Below are 20508 nucleotides of genomic sequence, written 5' to 3' on the forward strand. Positions count from 1 at the left end.
ACTGAGCCACCTGGGAAAGCCCTTTCTTCCTCTACCTTTCTTTTTTTCTTTTATCTCTTTTTCCTCTGTCTCCATCTGTCAAGACAGCAGGAAGGGCAACAGCAAAAAAGAATGAAAGAAAATCAACTCAAATTTAATTTGTGAAACCATGGAGTGTTAGGCTTAAATGAAACATTAGATTTTATCTATTCCAATCCCTTTGTTTTGCTGATCAGGAAACTAAGGAGTATTAAAAGGGTTGATGAAAACACCCAGCTTGTTGGCTACCACAGGAGCCAGGGTCTATGGCCCACTGCTAGCAGAGAGGGAGCAGAATCAGGACAAAGCTCTGGGCTTTAAGGCTGACCTAAAAGCATCAGGTAGAATCCCATGATGTGACAATACTCTTCAGCAGATGGCCCACAAAGCAAGCAGGTGAATTCCAAGATGCATGCACATAATCATTTCCTAGTCCTGACTTGGATTAGAAGTAGGGTTCCTAAGAAAAGATTAAAGATAAGGTATAAAACCCTCAGAAAAGGTATTTCCAAAAGAGCTAATGCAAGGGGACGTTACGACAGTGTACTGCCACCTGGGATTCTACAGGCAGTGGGGCCTCCTAAAGTCCAAACACTGCCCAACCACCTCTCCACCGCCAGTTCAAAGAGCCGATTGACAACTGTTCCAGTAGAGGTGATTTTCCTAGGCCCCTGGAACCATCTGGGAGTATATACTAAGAAGTCAGCTTCACTAACATTGCTAGAGCATGTAGTATTTTCCCTGAATTATGTGGACCCTGGCAGCGAGAGAGCTACAAAGCTGAGTCAGCTGCAGATGTTGGTTGATTGGCTAGACTTGCTTTTTGGCTAAGAGTGGTTTCCCCATACCTGCCTTGGGCTCTAAACTCATGGCTCAGAAACGTCACCAGGAGCCCATTCCAAGAAGTTCAGAACTCCTGGGCAGTAATCAGCACTCCTTACAGCTGCCTGATACCGACATGCTAGAGGTCCGTGGGTTTCACATCCATCCTTTCATAGGGTGAGCTAGTGGCAGATGGAAAGTCCCCTGAGGCCTGTGGTCTTAGCCTTCTCCATCTGCCTTTTTGTTTAATGAGACGTTCCCAACGAAGCACTGAAAACACACTTGATTCTCCATGTCTCATTTGGCAAAAGCACATAAAGCAGAGCTGCCACAGAAAGATCTTTGTGCATTATCCCCAAATTCTAGATGTCAGAATCATGAGACATTAAATAAGAACTGTACAGCTGATAGTTTAAAACTCCACTACTATTTCCAAGAGCCAAGCCAAGCAACCTAAATGCCCATCAATGGATGAATGGTCAAAGAAGATGTGGTACAAATATATAACAGAATATTAGTCATAAAATAGAATGAAATAATGCCATATGTAGCAACATGGGTGAACCCAGAGATGATTATACTTAATAAAGTAGATCAGACAGAGAAAGACAAACATCATAGGATATCACTTACATGTGGAATCTAAGAAAAGAGATGCAAACGAACTTATTTCCAAAACAGAAACAAATCTATGGCTACCAAAGGGGAAAGTAGGAGGTGGGATAAATTAGGAGTTTGAGCTTGACAGATACACACTGCTGCTGCTGCTGCTAAGTCGCTTCAGTCATGTCCGACTCTGTGCGACCCCATAGATGGCCTCCCACCAGGCTCCCCCGTCCCTGGGATTTTCCAGGCAAGAACACTAGAGTGGGTTGCCATTTCCTTCTCCAATGCATGAAAGGGAAAGTGAAGTCGCTCAGTCACGTCTGACTCTTAGCGACCCCATGGACTGCAGCCTATCAGGCTCCTCCGTCCATGGGATTTTCCAGGCAAGAGTACTGGAGTGGGGTGCCATTGCCTTCTCCAGATACTATGCGTAAATCAGACAGACAACAAGGGCCTACTGTATGGGACAGGAAACCATATTCAATATCTTGTAATAATCTATAATGGAAAAGAATCTGAAAAGTATATATATGTGTGTGTGTGACAATCACTTTGCTATACACCTGAAACTAACATAACATCGTACATCAACTATACTTCAATTAAGGAAAAAACCCCATATGCATACTAATTTCTAAACTAACGTTTCCTGGTAATGGGTAGAAAATAGCAGCTGTTGAAGAACCCAAGTTCAGCTCAGGCTCTGCTTTTTGGGGCTTAGGTGAGCTTGGTCACATTATTTTACCTAGCATAGAAAACACTCATGCCGTGTTAATTAACAGTAAGCAGGTAGCCATTACTGAGTAGTTCATTCCAATCAACCATGGGCTCAGAAGAGCTCAAGAAAAATTAAACAGCAACCATCTAAAAGGTACATAGGTTTCCCAGGTGGCACAGTGGTAAAGAACCTGCCTGCCAATGAAGGAGACTCAACAGACACAAGTTTGATCCCAGGGTCGGGAAGATCCCCTGGAGTAGGAAATGGCAACCCATTCCAGTATTCTTGCCTGGAAAATTCCATGGACAGAGGAGCCTGGTGGGCTATAGTCTACGGGGTCCAAAGAGTCGCACACAACTGACTGACTTGAGTACACACCCAGCACAAATGTAGACAGAGTTGCCAGCCTGCAGATCAGGGGTCTGGTCACATACCAGCGTTCCTATAGTTTTAGTGACGAGATGTTACAGGATTGCATCTTTCTAGTAAACACTGTAGCTCTTCGAGTTTTTCTGCGAATAGATAATCATGGCTGATCTCAGAACCTGAACGATGGCTTTCAAAAGGAAAACCAGCCCAAGTAAACTAGTTTAAGATGAAGAAGAGAGAAAAAGACAACTTAATTTCTCATAGGACTGGGTTAATTTTAAGCCTTTTTACCCTCTTTGAAAGCTGCCGCAAATCTCTCAGGTCCCCAGTTTTCAGAGCCGTTCAGACTGACTCCAACACAAGACGCCAACCCCCAGGCTTGTTGGAGCCAAAAGAGGTAAGGAGTCCGCCTACAGGACGGCCTGCCAGTGGGGCTTTCAGTAGTGGCCTTTCCCTCTTCTGCAGCATCTCTCCCCTCTAGGCGGCGTTTCTGTTAAGAGACGCAGGCTGAAAGGGTGCAGAGGCCCTGCCCCTGTTCCTGTGGGTTCCGTCACCGCTGGTGGCCTGTGCCTGCCTGGCCTCTTCAACTGCAAATCCAATCAGCTGTGCTCAGCCAAGTGTCTACCTCCGCTACTGGAAAGTTTAAATAGACGTTTAACTCTTTCCCTCACTCAAAGTCTCCACAAAGGCACGGGTAATTGAAGCGGAATTGAACAGGGTCCCAGGTTTTTCTTCTCTGTCAGAGCAGGCGGCTGTCAGCCAGAGGAAGCTTTACAGATGAGCTGGGGGGACTGTGGCCGTCTGTGACTGTCAGTCAGGGAAAATATTTGTCTGGGGAAGGCCCTGCACTGGGACATAAACAAATCGTTCCAAAGAAGGGTGGAAACAAAAGAGAAAACAAAGCCTGAAGCAGGTTCCCGGGTTAAGACTTCCCGCTCTACAAATGTGGGAGGGGGGTTTATGTTTGGGAATGCAAGTACACCCGTGGTGGATTCATGTCAATGTATGGCAAAACCAATACAGTAGTGTAAAGTAAAATAAAGTAAAAATAAAAATTAAAAAAAAAAAAAGGCCTCGACCTGCTATCATTTAACTCTGGTCAGAAGTCGCATGGTGTTAAGTACTTGCAGATCTTAGCCACCTAACATGTTTTGAAGCACAAAGCACCAAGAAATGATTCTATAGTTATAAAATAGATTGGTAACTTTGTTTTCTGAAACTGACAAAAAAGTAACCCTAAAATGTTTTCTTTTGTCGCATATATTTTTTTTCAGTATTTCTGTGGTTTTGTATAATTGCTAAATTAAAAAAATAGGTCTCCGTGACATGTGTGTCCAGTTTTCTTTCCATAGCCCTGCTCAGAAAATCCTTTTAAAAAAATTTCTGTCTTTCCAAAATATTCTTTTATAACAAAACATAATTTTTCAAAGTCCATGACAAGTATATTTCTTATGCCTTAACCCCAAATGCCAAATATAATTTATGCATTCTTTCACACAAATGTTCTTTGAAATTTTCAACAAAGGTGCCAAGACAATCCAATGGGGAGGAGGGGAAAAGCTGTCTTCTTCAAATAAGAATAAAATAACTAGATATTCAGACGCCAAAAAAAAAAAAAAAGATGAATTTAGACCCTTACCTCATATTACACATGATAATTAACTAAAAAATCAACCAAAGAGCTAAGATCTAAAATGATGAAACTTCTAGAGGAGAAAAAAAGCTTTGGGGAATTCAGTTAGGCAAGAAATTCTGAGATACTACACCAAAATTCACTTTAAAAATTTGTAAACTGGACTTTAAAATTAAATCCTTCTGTACTTCAAAACTCACCATGAAGAAAATGAAAAAGAAGCCACTGATGGTGAGGAAGTATTTGTAAATTAGACACACTATAAATAACAAATGAAGACGATAATTTTTTTTTAAGGGAAAAAGCTTTAAATAGACATTTCACCAAGAAGATTTAAAAGAATGGCTAATCACCACAAACATGTACAATATCGCTGTCAGGGAAATGCAAATCAAGACCCCAATGGAGCTCCACTTCATACCCACTAGGATGGTCAGAATCAAAAAGATCATAGCATGTTGATGAAGCTATGGCAAACCTGGAACTTTCATAAAATGATGGTGAGAATGTAAAAATGACACAATTCAGGAAACAACTAGTGATACCTTCATAAGTTAAACTCGAATATACCATTCAGTTCAGCTCAGTTCAGTCGCTCCATCGTGTCCGACTCTTTGCGACCCCATGAATCGCATACAGCCCAGCAATTCCACTCCTAGTAACGTGCCCAGGAGAAATGAAAACATACATCCACACTTTTACGTGAATATTCACAGCAACGGCGTTTGTAACAGTCCAAAAGTGGGAATAATTCAAATGTCTATCAACTGGTGAAGGGATATGCAAAATGTGGTCTATCCATATAATGAGGAATCACTCAGCAACAGAAGGGAAAGAAGGATTGATCCACACAGTGTGGATGAACCTCCAAAACCTGATGTGAAATGAAAGAAACCAGATGCAAGAGACTAACAGTCTAGAGCCTGCAGGATTCCACTCGCATGAAATGTTCCGAAAAGGCAAACTGCTATTGAGACAGAGAGATTAGTGGTTGCCTGGGGCTGTGGCTGGGAGCAGGAAGTGACTACAAGTGGGTACAGGGGGTCTCTGAGACATGGTTTACTAAAACTCATCAAATTATACTGACTCATAACGAGTGAATGATAGGACATGTAATATCATGCCTCAATAAAGCTTTTTAAAAGAGTAAAAGTTGCAGAATTTTATTCTTGACCAAAACCATGCTTCAGACACCAACATTATCTCACACAAACTCTGAAAGATTAATATGCAAACTTGGGATTAGGTTCTCAAGTCAGCGTGAAAAAAGAAAATGTCTTCCATGGCAATAAAGATATGATGTCATATTACATTAACCATGATGCTCTTTACACATGAGAGCAATATTTGCATACTTTATGAATTAACCATCTATTCTGGAGTCTCCTTATGATGAGAAACATCCTTCTCTAACAGGAGAAGGGATGCAGTCAGAGGAGCTGAGCAGTCTGTCGGTAGACAGATGGAATTCATCAAAACTGTGGAAAATTCTTAAAGAGATGGGAATACCAGACCACCTGACCTGCCTCCTGAGAAATCTGTATGCAGGTCTGTAAGCAACAATTAGAACTGGACATCGAACAACAGACTGGTTCCAAATAGGAAAAGGAGTACGTCAAGGCTGTATATTGTCACCCTGCTTATTTAACTTATATGCAGAGTACATCATGAGAAACGCTGGGCTGAAGGAAGCACAAGCTGAAATCAAGATTGCCGGGAGAAATATCAATAAACCTCGATATGCGGATGACACCACCCTTATGGCAGAAAGTGAAGAACTAAAGAGCCTCTTGATGAAAGTGAAAGAGGAGAGTGAAAAAGTTGGCTTAAACTCAACATTTTGAAAACAAAGATCATGGCATCTGGTCCCATCACTTCATGGGAAATAGATGGAGAAACAGTGGAAACAGTGGCAGACTTTACTTTTTTGGGCTCCAAAATCACTGCAGATGGTAACTGTAGCCATGAAATTAGGAGATGCTTACTCCTTGGAAGGAAAGTTATGACCAACCTAGACAGCATATTAAAAAGCAGAGACATTACTTTGCCAACAAAGGTCCATCTAGTCAAAGCTATGGTTTTTCAAGTAGTCATGTATGGATGTGAGAGTTGGACTATAAAGAAAGCTGAGTGCCAAACAATTGATGCTTTTGAACTGTGGTGTTGGAGAAGACTCTTGAGAGTCTCTTGGACTGCAAGGGGATGCAAGCAGTTCATCCTAAAGGAAATCAATCCTGAAGATTCACTGGAAGGACTGATGCTGAAGCTGAAACTCCAATACTTTGGCCACCTGATAAGAAGAAATGACTCTTTTGAAAAGACCCTGATGCTGGGAAAGACTGAAGGCAGGAGGAGAAGGTAATGACAGAGGATGAGATGGTTGGATGGCATCACTGACTCAATGGACCTGAGTTTGAATAAACTCCGGGAGTTGGTGATGGACAGAAAGGCCTGGTGTGCTGCAGTCCATGGGGTCGCAAAGAACAGGACACGACTGAGCAACTGAACTGAACTGAACTGAATGTGTTGCACTTGCATATGATGAAATTATTATTCCAGCTGATCACAGAAGAAAACGATAGCAAAATCATCTTAACCATATCTACTGGATAACCAGTATCCCTTTAAAATCATTCTTTTAATAAGCCAAACCAAGGACATTTGTCAATGTTTAAGTTTTACTGACAGCAAATTAGGAATCAATTTAATTGATGTCCATTAAGATGGTTGATTGCTCTGTAACCATTAGAAAAATAAAGACAACTGTCACTTAATTGTTTTTATTTGGGAAACTGGCAATTAAAAACAGAACTCAGCGTTTATCCTGCTCTATTAGTTTTTTTTAAGGTTACTGCTTTATTATTTTTTTTAATTTTGGCCAAGCAGCATGTGGAATCTTAGTTCCCTGACCAGGAATCAAAGCTGCACCCCCTGGGGTGGAAGCATGGAGTCTAAAACTGGACCATCAGAGAAGTCCCCCTGCTCTATTACTTTCTACTGCTGTGTATCAAACATTCACAAACTCAGTGGCTTAAAAATGCCACTAATAAACAGCTCCGGGTTCTGGAGATGAGAAGTCCTGGCTGGCTCCTCTGGCTTTTCTGCATACGTAAGCGCTAAGTCACTTCAGTCGTGCCCAACTCATTGTGACCCAATGGACTGCAGCCCACCAGACTCCTGTGTCGATGGGATTCGCCAGGCAGCAATACTGGAGTGGGTCTGCCCTGCCCTCCTTCAGGGGATCTTCCGAGCCCGGGGACCAAACACGTGTCTTTTACATCCCCTGCACTGGCAGGCAGGTTCCTCACCGCTAGCTCCGCCTTTCTGCTTAGGGGCTCATAAGACCCAGAATCAGGGTGCTGACAACCTGGGTTCTCATCTAGAGGCTCTGGGGAGGAATTTGCTTCCAAACTCATTCAGGTTGTTGGCAGAACGCAGTTCCGACGGCTGTAGGACTGTTTCCCTGCTGTCTGCCACAGACAACACTTACAACCCTTTTCATGGGGTCCCTCAACCTGCAAAGTCGGCAAGGGAGTGTCCAGTCTTTCTCATGTCAGTCTCTCTGGCTTCCTCTTCTGCTGCCAGCCTGAGGACATTCTCTGCTTTTCAAAGGCTGGTGTGAGTGGATTCAGCCCACCTAGAACATAGCCTTAACTGTATTTGCAAAACCTCTTTCAGCAGGTTACCCTTGGGAGTAACACCTGGAGGCGAAAGTCATGGGAGACATCTTAGAAATCTGCCAACCATACCCGACTATCTCTACAGGCAAATAAACAGCTTGAGCTGATGAATACAAGCAGTAAACACGGAAGGAATGGCACGATTAGCAAGCTCACCACTTCGTTACTTCCTAATATAGTAATCGATGCAGGCAGAGATCATCAGTGAAAACAAAACGGATGGTGGATGACAGCTGAACGAGGAGCCCGAGAGCTGACCGCACCTCAGCCGCTTTGCAGAAGTGACGGCGAGCAGCACCCACGTATCACACGCCTCCCGCTACAAAGTCTGAACCTGACACACTCACGCAGCTGCTGGAGCTGGCTTTCAGTTCACAGGAAATTTAGGAAGCAGAAGTGCAATTCGTTGAAATGACACCATGAAAAAAGTAAGCAGAAAAATCCAGAATGTGGAACACTCTACAGTACAACCGGCCTGGTTTCTTTAAAATGTCAATTACCTGTGGGTGGGGGACCATTCTAGATCAGCAGGATGTTATTACCAATTACATTACAAGAATAATATATGGATCCTGATTCAAAAAAACCAAGAGTAAAAGGACATTTTACAGTTAATCAGAAAAACCGGAATATAGACTCAGTATTATAGTAAGAATCATTTTCATTGGTTGGAATAAAGGTATTAAAGTTGTATAAGAAAATATTCAGATATTCCAGAGATGCACACAGAGCTGAAATGCTGTAAGGGGTTTGCTAAATGCCTTAAAATATTCCGGCAACCAAAAACAGAAGAGATGGACAAAGCAGGTACACAAAATGTTGAAAACATATGGAGTTTCAGTGGTGTGTAAGAATGCGCTGTGCTTAGTCGCTCAGTCGAGTCCGACTCTTTGTGGCCCCATGAACTGCAGCCTGCCAGGCTCCTCTGTCCATAGGGATTTTCCAGGCCGGATGCTAGAGTGGGTTGCCATACCCTCCTCCAGGGAATCTTCCCAACCCAGGGACCAAACCCAGGTCTCCCACATTGCAGGCGGATTCTTTACCATCTGAGCCACCAGGGAAGCCCAGTATATAAGCATGGGGGATCGTTATTCTGGTCCAGTTTACCCAAGACTAAAACTTTTCATAATAAGAGATTTCATTCACTGAGCACCTGTAAAGAACAATCACCATGTTCAGGGCTTTGCATCCATTTTCTGCTGGATCTTCACAAGGGCCAATGAAGTGGGTGCCATCCGTATGCCCACTTTTATAGCTAGGGAAATGGCTGAAATGACAACTAGTCTGGGTATAGCCAACAGGCCTGCCAATCACTTGCCACCCAGCAAAGCCTCAGAAGCCAACTAAATGGAAGATTTCTACGTATTTTTTTTGTTTCACAAAGCATTTTGACATGTCGGCTACAGCCCACTTTGGAGGTTGGTCCCCCAAACCGGGTGTCAACTGCCAGCCAACATGGGGGATGCTGGCAGGCTTGGAAAGAGAGATGAGGAGGAGAGTAGAGGGGGATCGTGGGTGAAAGGGAAACAAGGGGAGCACAGAAAAGCAAGGCGGAAACACACGGAGAGAGTCATGGAGAGGGGCAGAGGGAAGAGACGGGAAAGCAGAAGAGGAAGTCAGAGACCAGGAGACTCAAGGTGACTGCAGCCTCGGTCCCCCTTCCCCTCACCCCGTCCCTCACACCAGCCAGAAAACGAGAGCGCCATGGAGACGGGAAGAACCAGACACGTTAAATACAGAGCTCTGTCCACTCGTGATTACAGATCTGTGTCTGCACATTTACTTGTCCTCTTTCCCCATCCCCACCCCCACCGAGCTTAAGCCTGGCTTCTCCCCGACTGGCTCATCAGCTCCAGGCTCAAGAGTCGGGAGGAAGGGAAGGAGGAGTTCTTTATCTGAACCATGTTTCGTTTTTTTAATAACTTAATTGAGATAAAAGCCACAGACCACCAGCGCCTGGCGAAGCTACTCGGGAGGAGGATCTGTGAGGCTGGAGTTAATGCCATTAGGGGCTCAGATCAAAGGCTCCTGGAGCCAGCTGCAGGTGAGGGTTTAACCACAACCACGGAAAAGACAGCTCTGGGCCTCGCACATTTGATGAGCGGGCTGGTGGGTGAGAGACGCAAAAGCAGTTACAGGAGGGAGAGAGAGGGGCAGAAACGACTAAGGAAGAAAGAGATCCTGACGCGTTTCAGAGACTGGAAACTGGCGCTGCACGGGAGGGCAAGCCTGTCACAATCCCCAGGGCATCTTAGGAACCCGAAACCACTTGCTCAAATCACACGTAGAAAAACACCCTCTTCTCTTGGCCTCAGGGCCATCTTTTGGGAAATCTCCGCGCCAGGAGGGTGAAGTGGAGGAAGAAGAGAATGCGCAGACTGAAGAGCAGAAGAAAGACGAGGCAGAGGTCCAAGGAAACTGGTCCACCACACAGGCCACAGAAGGAGAAACAAGCGAGGCCGGAGGCCAGGGACGCTGGTACAAACTGCTGAGCTGCATGCCTGCCGTCTCAAACTTGTCTCCGAGGGTCTACGGCCATTCGGATCACCTCCACCAGCTCTGAGAGACCCATCTTGCTCGTTATCAAGGCGGTCCCTCTTTTGGTCCTTTGCCCTGAACCCACATGATTCTCTAGCCTAGTTCTCTTCTCAGCTGTGGCTGAATGTAACATGTGTACAATAAGTCATCTCTTTTGCTGTCTTAGGGGCTTCCCTGGGGGCTCAGATGGTAAAGCGTCTGCCTGCAATGAGGGAGACCCAGGTTCCATCCTGGGTCGGGAAGATCCCATGGAGAAGGAAATGGCAACCCACTCCAGTACTCTTGCCTGGAAAATTCCATGGACAGAGAGCCTTGTAGGCTATAGTCCATGAGGTTCCAAAGAGTCAGACACGACTGAGTGACTTCACTTCTACTCTTCTAATTTGCTGTCTTAGCTGAAGACAAAAATTGAAAAAAAAAAAAGCTTCCTCTCCGAGCGGTGTTATTCCTACAAGCCAAAACTAGAAGCAACTGGCAGATGAGCGGGTGAAGGAAACGTGGCTCGGTGGAGCAGGGGCATATTATGGGGAAGAAGAAAGGAAGGCAGTGTCGATACACACGCGGCAACATGGATGAACCCTGGAAACACCACGCTGAGAGACACCAGACGCAAAAGGCCACGCTACATGATGCTGTCTATGTGGCGAGCACAACACAGCCAAATCCACAGAGGCAGAAATCAGACGAATGGCACTTAGGGGTTAGGGGCACGCTGAGAGTGGAGAGGGAGGGACTGCTCCTGGGTGCAGCTTCTTCCCCCTCCGCCTTTGGCTGGGGGGTGGGGGGGAAGGGAGGTGTTTTATTTTATTTATTTATTGATCTTTTGGCCACGCCTCATAGCATGTGGGACCTTGGTCCCCCAACCAGGGATCAAACCCTTGCACCCTGCAGAGGCACTGGAAGCACAGACTCTTAACCCCTGGACCACCAGGGGAGTTTCTTTTTGGGGTACTGAAAATGTTCCCCGATGAGGCTGTGCTGATGGTCACACAATTCTATGAATACACCAAAACCCACTGAACTGGACAGGGGGAATATACTGTATCAAATGTACCTCAACAGAGCTGTAAAACATTTGAAAATTTTTAAGTCACCATTAAAGAAATTCTTTTTTTCCCTTTCCTCCCAAAGATATGGAGTTTCTTTCTCTGGTCACCAGGACAATCTAATTTTCTGCTTTTTGGTACAAAATCAGAAGCAAAGGGGAGGATCTGTACAGATGGCAGTTAACCAAACACCATGAAAGCAACAAGAAGAGGCAGTGGAGGATGAGATGAAAGTTGAATCTGTCCCCCACCAAACCCCTACGCTCAGGGTGAAGCCTTCCGTGTGACTAAGGGCTCCCCTAAGTTGCCCTCAGAGCAGACGGGCCACTCCTGATCGGCTCCCCCAGAGCACGCCACCTGCCTTTTGAGCACTGTACTTAGTGGGTCATTACAGAAGGCAAATCCACAGCCTTCATGTTGTTCAGTCGCTAAGTCGTGTCCAACTCTTTGTGACCCCATATGGACTGCAGCACGCCAGGCTTCCCTGTCCTTCATCATCTCCCAGAGTTTGCTCAAACCCATGCACACTCAGTCAGTGATGCCATCTAACCATCTCATCCTCTGTCGTCCCCTTCTCCTCCTGCCCTCAATCTTTCCCAGCATCAGGGGCTTTTCCAATGAGCTGGCTCTTCACATCAGGTGGCCAAAGTTTTGGAGTTTCAGCTTCAGCATCAGTCCTTCCAGTGAATATTCAGGGTTGATTTCCTTTAGGACTGACTGGTTGGATCTCCTTGCAGCCTAAAGAACTCTCAAGAGCCTTCTCCAGCACCACAGTTCGAAAGCATCAATTCTTCGGTGCTCAGCCTTCTTTAAGTCCAACTCTCACATCCACACATGACTACTGGAAAAACCATAGCTTTGACTCTACAGACTTTTGATGGCAAAGTGATGTCTCCGCTTTTTAATACACTGTCTAGGTTTGTCATAGCTATTCTTCCAAGGAGCAAGTGTTTTAACTTTGTGGCTGCAGTCACTGTCTGCAGTGATTCTGGAGCCCAAGAAAAAGAAATCTGACACTTTCCACATTTTCCCCATCTATCTGCCATGAAGGGATAGGATGCCATAATTTTAGTTTTATGAATGTTGAGTTTTAAGCCAGCTTTTTCACTCTCCTCTTTCACCCTCATCAAGAGGCTTTTCAGTTCCTCTTCATAGGTGGTCACTTTGTGACAGACAGTGGTTCAGAAAAATCCAGACTTTCCATACCAGTTTCTGCTTTGCTTGAATAAAAGAGATCACTGTAACTCTTTCTTAAAAAAAAAAACAAAAAAAAAAACAAATCTATCCAATTCTTACCGGGTAACCTTCTACAGTACATGTTACAGTAATGGAACCTTCAGAGAATTATCAGAATGTAAGATCAGAACAAGTCACTTCATCAACCTGAGTCTCGCCTCTTGACCTGTACACAGAAGGATGACCCAGGACTATCAGAATATTCAGTCTCAAAGGGACCAGTCAGCCTGTATCTGCACATCATGGGAGCAGAAACACTTGAAGAAGCAGAGTTCAGAAAGACTATAATTTCTTGGAATTTTAATAATTTCCTCTAGTACTACGTTAATTTAAAAACTAAGACACAGTTTCCCTGCAAAGCTCCTCTGAACAGCTGTGGGAGGCAAACAAGATGCAAAAAGAGGAAGACGGGTTCCTGGTCTCTTACATTCAGCCACACTGATTTTTTTGTAAAAACTCGAGCATAATCTGTTTATCACATCACTGTAAGTTAACAACAGAGCCAGCTGACAGGCCAAAGATGAATTCTATCATTGGGAACAAAAGATTGTTCAGGATATTTCTGGATGGGGGGTGGAACTGATTTGGGGGAATGTAAAACAAAACTACATAGCTGATAGCACTCCTCTAACCCAGCCGACAGGCACCTTTAAACGAGCTGCCAGTCTTTCAGAAGGCAGGTGGAATAAAGGGTCTCATTTCTTCATGGGCCTTGAAATTCCCACTAAACCAATTCCTGTCTGGTCCCAACTTCTCCAGGGCGCTAACTGCTGGGGGCCACAGAGCAGCCCGACAGAACCACACGTCTGCACGGGCCGAGGGCATCAGCCAGTGGGCACTGCGTCCGTGAACTCTGCGTGCACAACAGGAGCAGTCCTGGTGACCTGCTAAGCAGAGGTTCCAAGTAGAGCCACAGAAATAAGGGAGACTGAGGCGCAACTGACAAGAGTGAGCGGCAAACAAAACCCACGAACCCCTGAGAACTGATCCAGTAAGCCGACCCCACACTTGGGAAGCAGAGGGCCAACCACACAGCGGGGTGAGGGTGATGAAGACACATGCCAACACCTGTGATCATGGAAAGTACAAGGTCAGTGAGGGAAGATGAGGACCTCAGGCACAGATCTGAACAGAAGATTTCTCTCTGGGTATCAAGAACCCAATCCTTGGACCAGGGGTATCTTCCACCCTGCCTTAAAACCTCCACCCAAACTCATCTGTTTCCCAGTAGCTTATTTACAGGAGACATTGCTAGGGACATAAGTAATCACTGAGGATCTTATTAATTACATGCCATTTCCTTCATCCCCAGCTTGAGCTATAACACATACGACAGCATCAAGGGCTGCATTTACACTTTAGTACTACGACTAGAATTAACTGTCTGCCATGTGAACAGTCAGACTTACCAATTCTCTGATTAAAAATCTTGTCAAAGGTGATTTCGTGTCTCTCCTCAAGATACTTCTGCATCACGCTCCGGATACTAGAAGAGAAGAGTGACAGGTTTTTAACAATGCCAGCCTCCATCCCTAGAATGGAAAATATACGGATGTCTTCATGCGAGGGTACTGGCTTGATTAACTCTATTCTGGTATTCATTGTACACTTTAAACATATACAATTTTGTCAGTTATAGCTCAATAAAAAAAAAATATGCTCCCCTCAAAAGGATATTGTCTTGACAAAAGACACCCGTTACTGACACCCACAGCTGCATGAACAGCTGACTAAACTTAAAGCTCACACCTCTGGCTAGTACCCTCTCCTGCAGCCCAGGGCCAACCTTACATGTAAACTTTGTTGTTGTCTAGTCATTAAATCGTGTCCGACAGCTTTGTCACTGCATGGACTATATAGCCCACCAGGCTCCTCTGTCCATGGGATTTCCCAGGCAAGGCTACTGGAGCAGGTTGCCATTTCTTTCTCCAGGAGATCTTCCCTACTTAGTTAAAAAAAATAAGGAATTTGGGGAAGTTCTCCCTCAACACCACCACTTTCCAAAAATAATAAAGATGCGCAGGCACACACACCATAAATTCTGCCAACCTGTCGATGAGATTCTTTCTAAAGAAAAGCCAGTGTTCCCTGGATATATTGATATTAAGAAAATCACACTACTATACAGCAAGTATAAACCACAAGAAAATAAAATTAGAAACAAGATTTCACTTACACCAGGGTAGGAAACATCGAATGTCTTGAAATAAATCTTTCAAAATGTGTGCAGGAATGTTACAGGCAAAATTACAAAATTGTATTGAGAGACAATAAAGAAGTTTTTAATAAGCAGAAAGATACAGCATGGTAAGGAACAGAAAGATTTAATATTGCAAAAACTCTAATCAGATTCATCTACAAAATCAGTATTACTCCCGTCAATATTGCAACAGGATTTTCCATAGAACACGGAAACAGATAAGCTTTTTATAAAATGCATGCAAAAATAGCCAGGACATTTCTGAAGAAAGAGAAGGATGATAAAAAAGGCCCATTATGAAGCCAAAATCGTCAAGACAGGATAAACAAACTGACCAACGAAATGGAACAGAAACCACACAAACTGACCCGCAGATGCATGGAACTTTGATATGCAACTAAAGTGGCAAGGCAGAAAAATGGAGAAAGGACCAATTATTCAATAAGCGAACCTCCAAAGCTATTTTCCAAATAGAAAAAGCAGAAATTAAATCTCTATCATCTACTGATGGGCAATAGTTTGGCATCATTGCCCCCCGCCACCTTTTCTTTTGCTTTTTGAAACAAACTGAGGTAATTAAATGCATGTTTAAGTGTACCGTTAAATGAGTTTTTCACATATAATACTGTCCTAATCAAGACATCAAATATTTATATTTTCCAAAAAGTGCTCTTTTGCAATCTACCTCCCCAAATTCTAAGATCTGAGCACCTATTTATCTCCTCCTTCCTGTTTAATAAAGACAATTTGCTACAGTTCTAGAATTCTATATAGATAAAATAATGCACTCTGTTGTCTTTTGTTTTTGGTTTCTTTCCCTCAGCATAAACAAGCTTCATCGGTATTGCCATGTGCACAAGCTTTTAGTTCCTTCTTGTTTCCAAGAAGCATGTTATTGGATGAATGTGCTACCATTTGTTTATCTGTCCATCTGTTGATAGACGTTTGGGCTGCTTCCAGTTTGGGGCTATGATAAATAAAACTGTTTTAAACATGTGTGTCCAAGTTGTCTCATGGGCATGTGTTTTCAGTTTTCATGGGTAAATATCTAGAAGTGAAACTGTTGGTCATATGGTGAATTATAGTGAACATTATGAGAGACATTATGGAACCATATTCCAAGCTAGGTGTAGGATTAATCCTTCGGTAGGTGGTCTGTGCTAAGAAATCTCTCACATCCCAAGGTCAGGATGCATTTAATCTATTCTCTCTTAGAAATTTTAAAGTTTAGATTTTATGTTTAGGTGTGATATCCATTTCATGTTATTTCTGTGTACAATGCAAGGTAAGAACCAAGGTTCTTCTTCTCCTTCTAATATGTAATTGTTCTGATATCATTTATTGAAAAACCTATCCTTTCTCTACTGGGTTTTCTTGGCATCTCTGTTGATTCAACACTAACTATGTGTTGGTCTATCTTTGGATTATTGTGTTACATTGATCTATATACCTATTCTTCACAAAAATGCCGCCTTATCTTGATTGCTTTAGGTTTAAAACATCAGTCAATATCAGGAGGTTTAGTTATCTAAGTATTCTGACTTTGTGTTGCTGCCTTTGGTTTTATTTTTGTTTGTTTTTTGGCTATCCTGGGTTCACTGCATTAAGTTTTATAAGTCAACATGGAAATTTCTTCCCAGAAAAAGCCTACTGAGACTCTGATGGGGATTTTTGTTGAATTTATAGATCAATGTTAGAGAAATTAATCTCAAGAACATTAAGTGTACTATACATAAATATATTTTTCCATTTATGTAAGCATCTTTAATTTCTCTTACTTAGCACTACTTCATACCTTTCAGTGTAGAAGTCTTACTCTTTTTCTTACAATACTTTCTTTGGTTTTGGTATCAAGATAGTATGATTCATAAAATGAGATGGGAATTATTCCTTTTTATTTAATTGTTCTGAAAAAGCTGGCATAAGACAGTATTAATTCTTCAAATGTTTGACAGAACTCATCAGTGAAGCCATCTGAGCTTGGAATTTTCTTTTCGAAAGGTTTTAAATTACAAATTTCATTTCTTTCACAGATATAGGGCCATACATATTTTCTATTTATTCTTGTGTTGGTAACTTTTATCTTTTAAAGAACTTGTCCCATTCACCCAAAGTGTCAGATCACTAGGATGTGACCTTATTTCTCTGTTGCTCCTTCTCTGGTTTGTTTCAGCTGCTGCAGGCAGGATCTTCAGACGAGGTGTGTGAACTCCCAGCTGCAGCACATGGGATCCAGTTCTCCGACCAGGGACTGAACCTGGGCCCCTGCACCTGCAGCTCAGAGTCTTAGCTGCTGAACCACCAGGAAAGCCCCTTTTTTTTTTTTTCTAATTGTCCTTTTAATGTCTGTAGAAGCTCTTCAGTCATTCTTTATACTGTTAAACTGTATGTTCTTTTTGTTTTCCTTTGATCATGCTAACTAGATGTATATCATTCATACTGATCTTCAGTTTTTGTTTCCTTCATTTTCTTCTGTTATTTACACTTTTTATATTTATTGATTTCTACTGTTGTTTAAATGCTTATAATTTACTATGGGATTAAATTGATATCTTTCCAATTTCTTAAAAAGTCAGATCACTGAATTTAAACATTTCTAATATAACCATTTAAATTATAAAATTTTCTCTATGCACTGACTTAACTGTATCTCACAGATACTAATATAGTCTGTTTTCATTTTCATTCAATACAAATTATTGTCTAATTTCTCTTGGTATTTCTTCCTTGAACTATGAGTTATTTATAACTGAGTTGACTCATTTCCAGATACTTGGGAGATTTCCGGATATCTTTCTGTTACTGAATTTTGCTTCAAAAACAGAAATTTTAATTCTGCTCTTCAAAAGACACTGGAGAAAATTAAAAGACAAAGCATAGACAGAGAAAATGCTGGCAAATCATATTCTGATTGAGGAATTGTATTCAGCATATATAAAGGCTTTTCAAAGCTCAAGAATAACAAAACAAACAACCTAATTTTAAAAAATGGGTAAATGATGTATACAGACACTTCACCAAAGAAGATAAGTGGATGGCAAGTAAGCATATGAAGAGATTCTCAACAGTGTTAGTCATTAGGAAAAGGCAAACTAAAATCAGAGATGTCACTACACGCCTATTAGACCAGCTAGAATTAGAAAAGACTGACCATACTGTGTGTTGGCAAAGATGTGGAACAACTACAATTCTCATACACAACTAGTGGGAAGGTAAAAAGAAAATAACTGGGCAATTTCTTCAGAAGTTAAAACACAAACCACTATATAACCAACCCATCAATTTCACTCCTAGGTATCTATCCCAGAGAAATGAAAGCATACATCCATAAACAGACTTGCACATGAGCGTTCTTAGCAGTGTTACTTGTGATGATCAGATGCTGGAAACCCAAATGCCACCAACAGATGAATAAGTATGAGTGGATATCCATATTATGAAAGAATATTCATAGAAAGGAATAAATAGAAAGGAATAAATTATTGATATAACATACATGGATCTCAAAATAATTATTCTGAGTATAAGGAGCCAGGAGCCACAGCCGAAAAGAGTAAAAAGAGTACATATTGTTTTATCACAAAGAGGCAAGAGCAAACTTCTAGAGATGATATACATAGCCCCCCACCCCCCAGAAAAATGTTATCTGCGGCTTCCCTGGTGGCTCGGTGGTCAAGAATCCACCGGCCAATGCAGGAGATACGGGTTTGATCCCTGATCCAGGAAGATCCACATGCTGCTGAGCAAAAGCCCGTGCGCCACGACTACTGAGCCTGCGCTCCGGGGCCGGGGGGCCGCGGCCACTGACCCTGCGCTCCGGGGACGGGGCGGGGAGGGGCCGCGGCTACTGAACCACGCGCCCCAGAGCCTGTGCCCTGCAGCGGGAGAAGCCACCACAGTGAGCAACCCACGCACTGCAGCTAGAGAGCAGCCTCCGCTCTACAGCTAGAGAGAGGCCAAAAATAAATAAAATCACACACACACAGACACACACAGACACACACACACACACAGACACACACACACACAGACACACACACACACACACACACACACACACAGACACACACACACACACAGACACACACACACACACAGACACACACACACACACACAGACACACACACACACACACACACAGAGCTGGTCTCTCCCCTGGTTCTTGGCACAGAGCTCCTAAAGCCTGCGGAATTCCCCGAGTGGTAGAAATGTCTTATTCATTAGAAGTCCTTTTCATCCATATTTGAGTATATGCTGATGAGGTGACTAAGAGGACTCTCTGGTATGATTCTTTCTTGCGCATGTTTGAAATTTTCATTACAGAAAGTTTACTACTTATTTTTGCTTCACCCTGCACAGCACATGGGAACTGAGCTCCCTGGACCAGGGGTTGAACCCACGTCCCTGCAGGGGAAGCATGGAGTCTTAATCACTAGACCCCATGGAAGTTCCAAGATAGTTTAAAAATATCAAAATATGGCCTTCAAATACCTCCTCATCAAAATAAAACATATTTACTATGTATAATACTATCCCAACTGGAGGCATAATTTTTTTTTAATTTTAATATCAATTTGTTGGTAATATACCAGCCTTACCTATCATAACCTATTGGGGTCCTGCTATAGAAATACAAAGGCTTCCCTAGTGGCCCAGATGGTAAAGAATCTGCCTGCAGTGCGGGAGACGTGGGTTCAATCCCTGGGTCAGGAAGATCCCCTGGAGAAGGAAATGGCAACCCACTCCAGCAATACATATTATACCATATTTTAAAGAATTTTTTTACTACTATGTAAATTCCTTAATGTAGTTTAAGGAACAGATATCTGCTCTCTCCTGGCCAAAGGACAGCTATAGATATCTCTCATTATTAAAAATCTCTATATTCTATGTGAAGCTTACTTCTGTTCTATTCTGATGTTCAAAGCAAAATGCATCTAAACAAGTATTTCAAATACTAGGTAACACATCACCTAAAAAAAGTGTTTACACATAAGGCAGTTGTGAAGATCAAGTGAACTGGCTTTGTTAGAAGCAACACCCAAATAAGAGTTGTTAAAACTATGACCATCAAGAAACCTAAAAGGCAGATTTTTTTTAAAGATAGGATGACTAAGCAGTTACACTAAGATTCAATTCCCCTGAAAGAAAATTGCTTTCTTTCACATGTAGTTACTAAACATTTTCCACTAACTGTTCATTAAATACCGGAAATGGAGCAACATTATCCAAAACACAAGGACGACTTTACCACTAGATTTAAAACCACCAAACTCTGCCAGATACAGGCTCTGATGTGTGTGCTCAGTTGCTACAGTCCAACTCTTTGAGACCCCATGGACTACAGCCCACCAGACTTCTCTGTCCATGGGATTCTCCAGGCAAGAATACTGGAGTGGGTTGCCATTTCCTTCTCCAGGGGATCTTCCCCTCCCAGGGATCAAACCCGGGTCTCCTGCACTGCAGGTGGTGTCTTCACCACTGAGACTGGGGAAGCCCCATAAACTCTGAAGAGGTCTTTAAAAGTACCTGGTATAGCTGACTGTCAGCTCTTCCCAAGATTCCTCAGTTCACCCGATCTTGGGCAAAAAGTCTTGCATATAACCTGCACAGCACTAATGCACACGAGATGATCTATATC

The 20508-nt window shown here is 42.9% G+C and overlaps 1 protein-coding gene across 1 annotated transcript in view; it reads right to left on the reverse strand.

Annotated features, from left to right (window-relative positions):
* Positions 1–20508, reverse strand: part of GRK3 (G protein-coupled receptor kinase 3) — a 115846-nt gene that overhangs the window by 77754 nt on the left and 17584 nt on the right. Inside the window, exon 2 of the mRNA XM_018061071.1 lies at positions 14076–14152. Within this exon, the coding sequence (XP_017916560.1) occupies positions 14076–14152 (77 nt within the window). The remainder of the gene's footprint in view (positions 1–14075; positions 14153–20508) is intronic.

Source organism: Capra hircus, chromosome 17 (assembly GCF_001704415.2).
Source record: "Capra hircus breed San Clemente chromosome 17, ASM170441v1, whole genome shotgun sequence".
NCBI lineage: Eukaryota > Metazoa > Chordata > Mammalia > Artiodactyla > Bovidae > Capra > Capra hircus.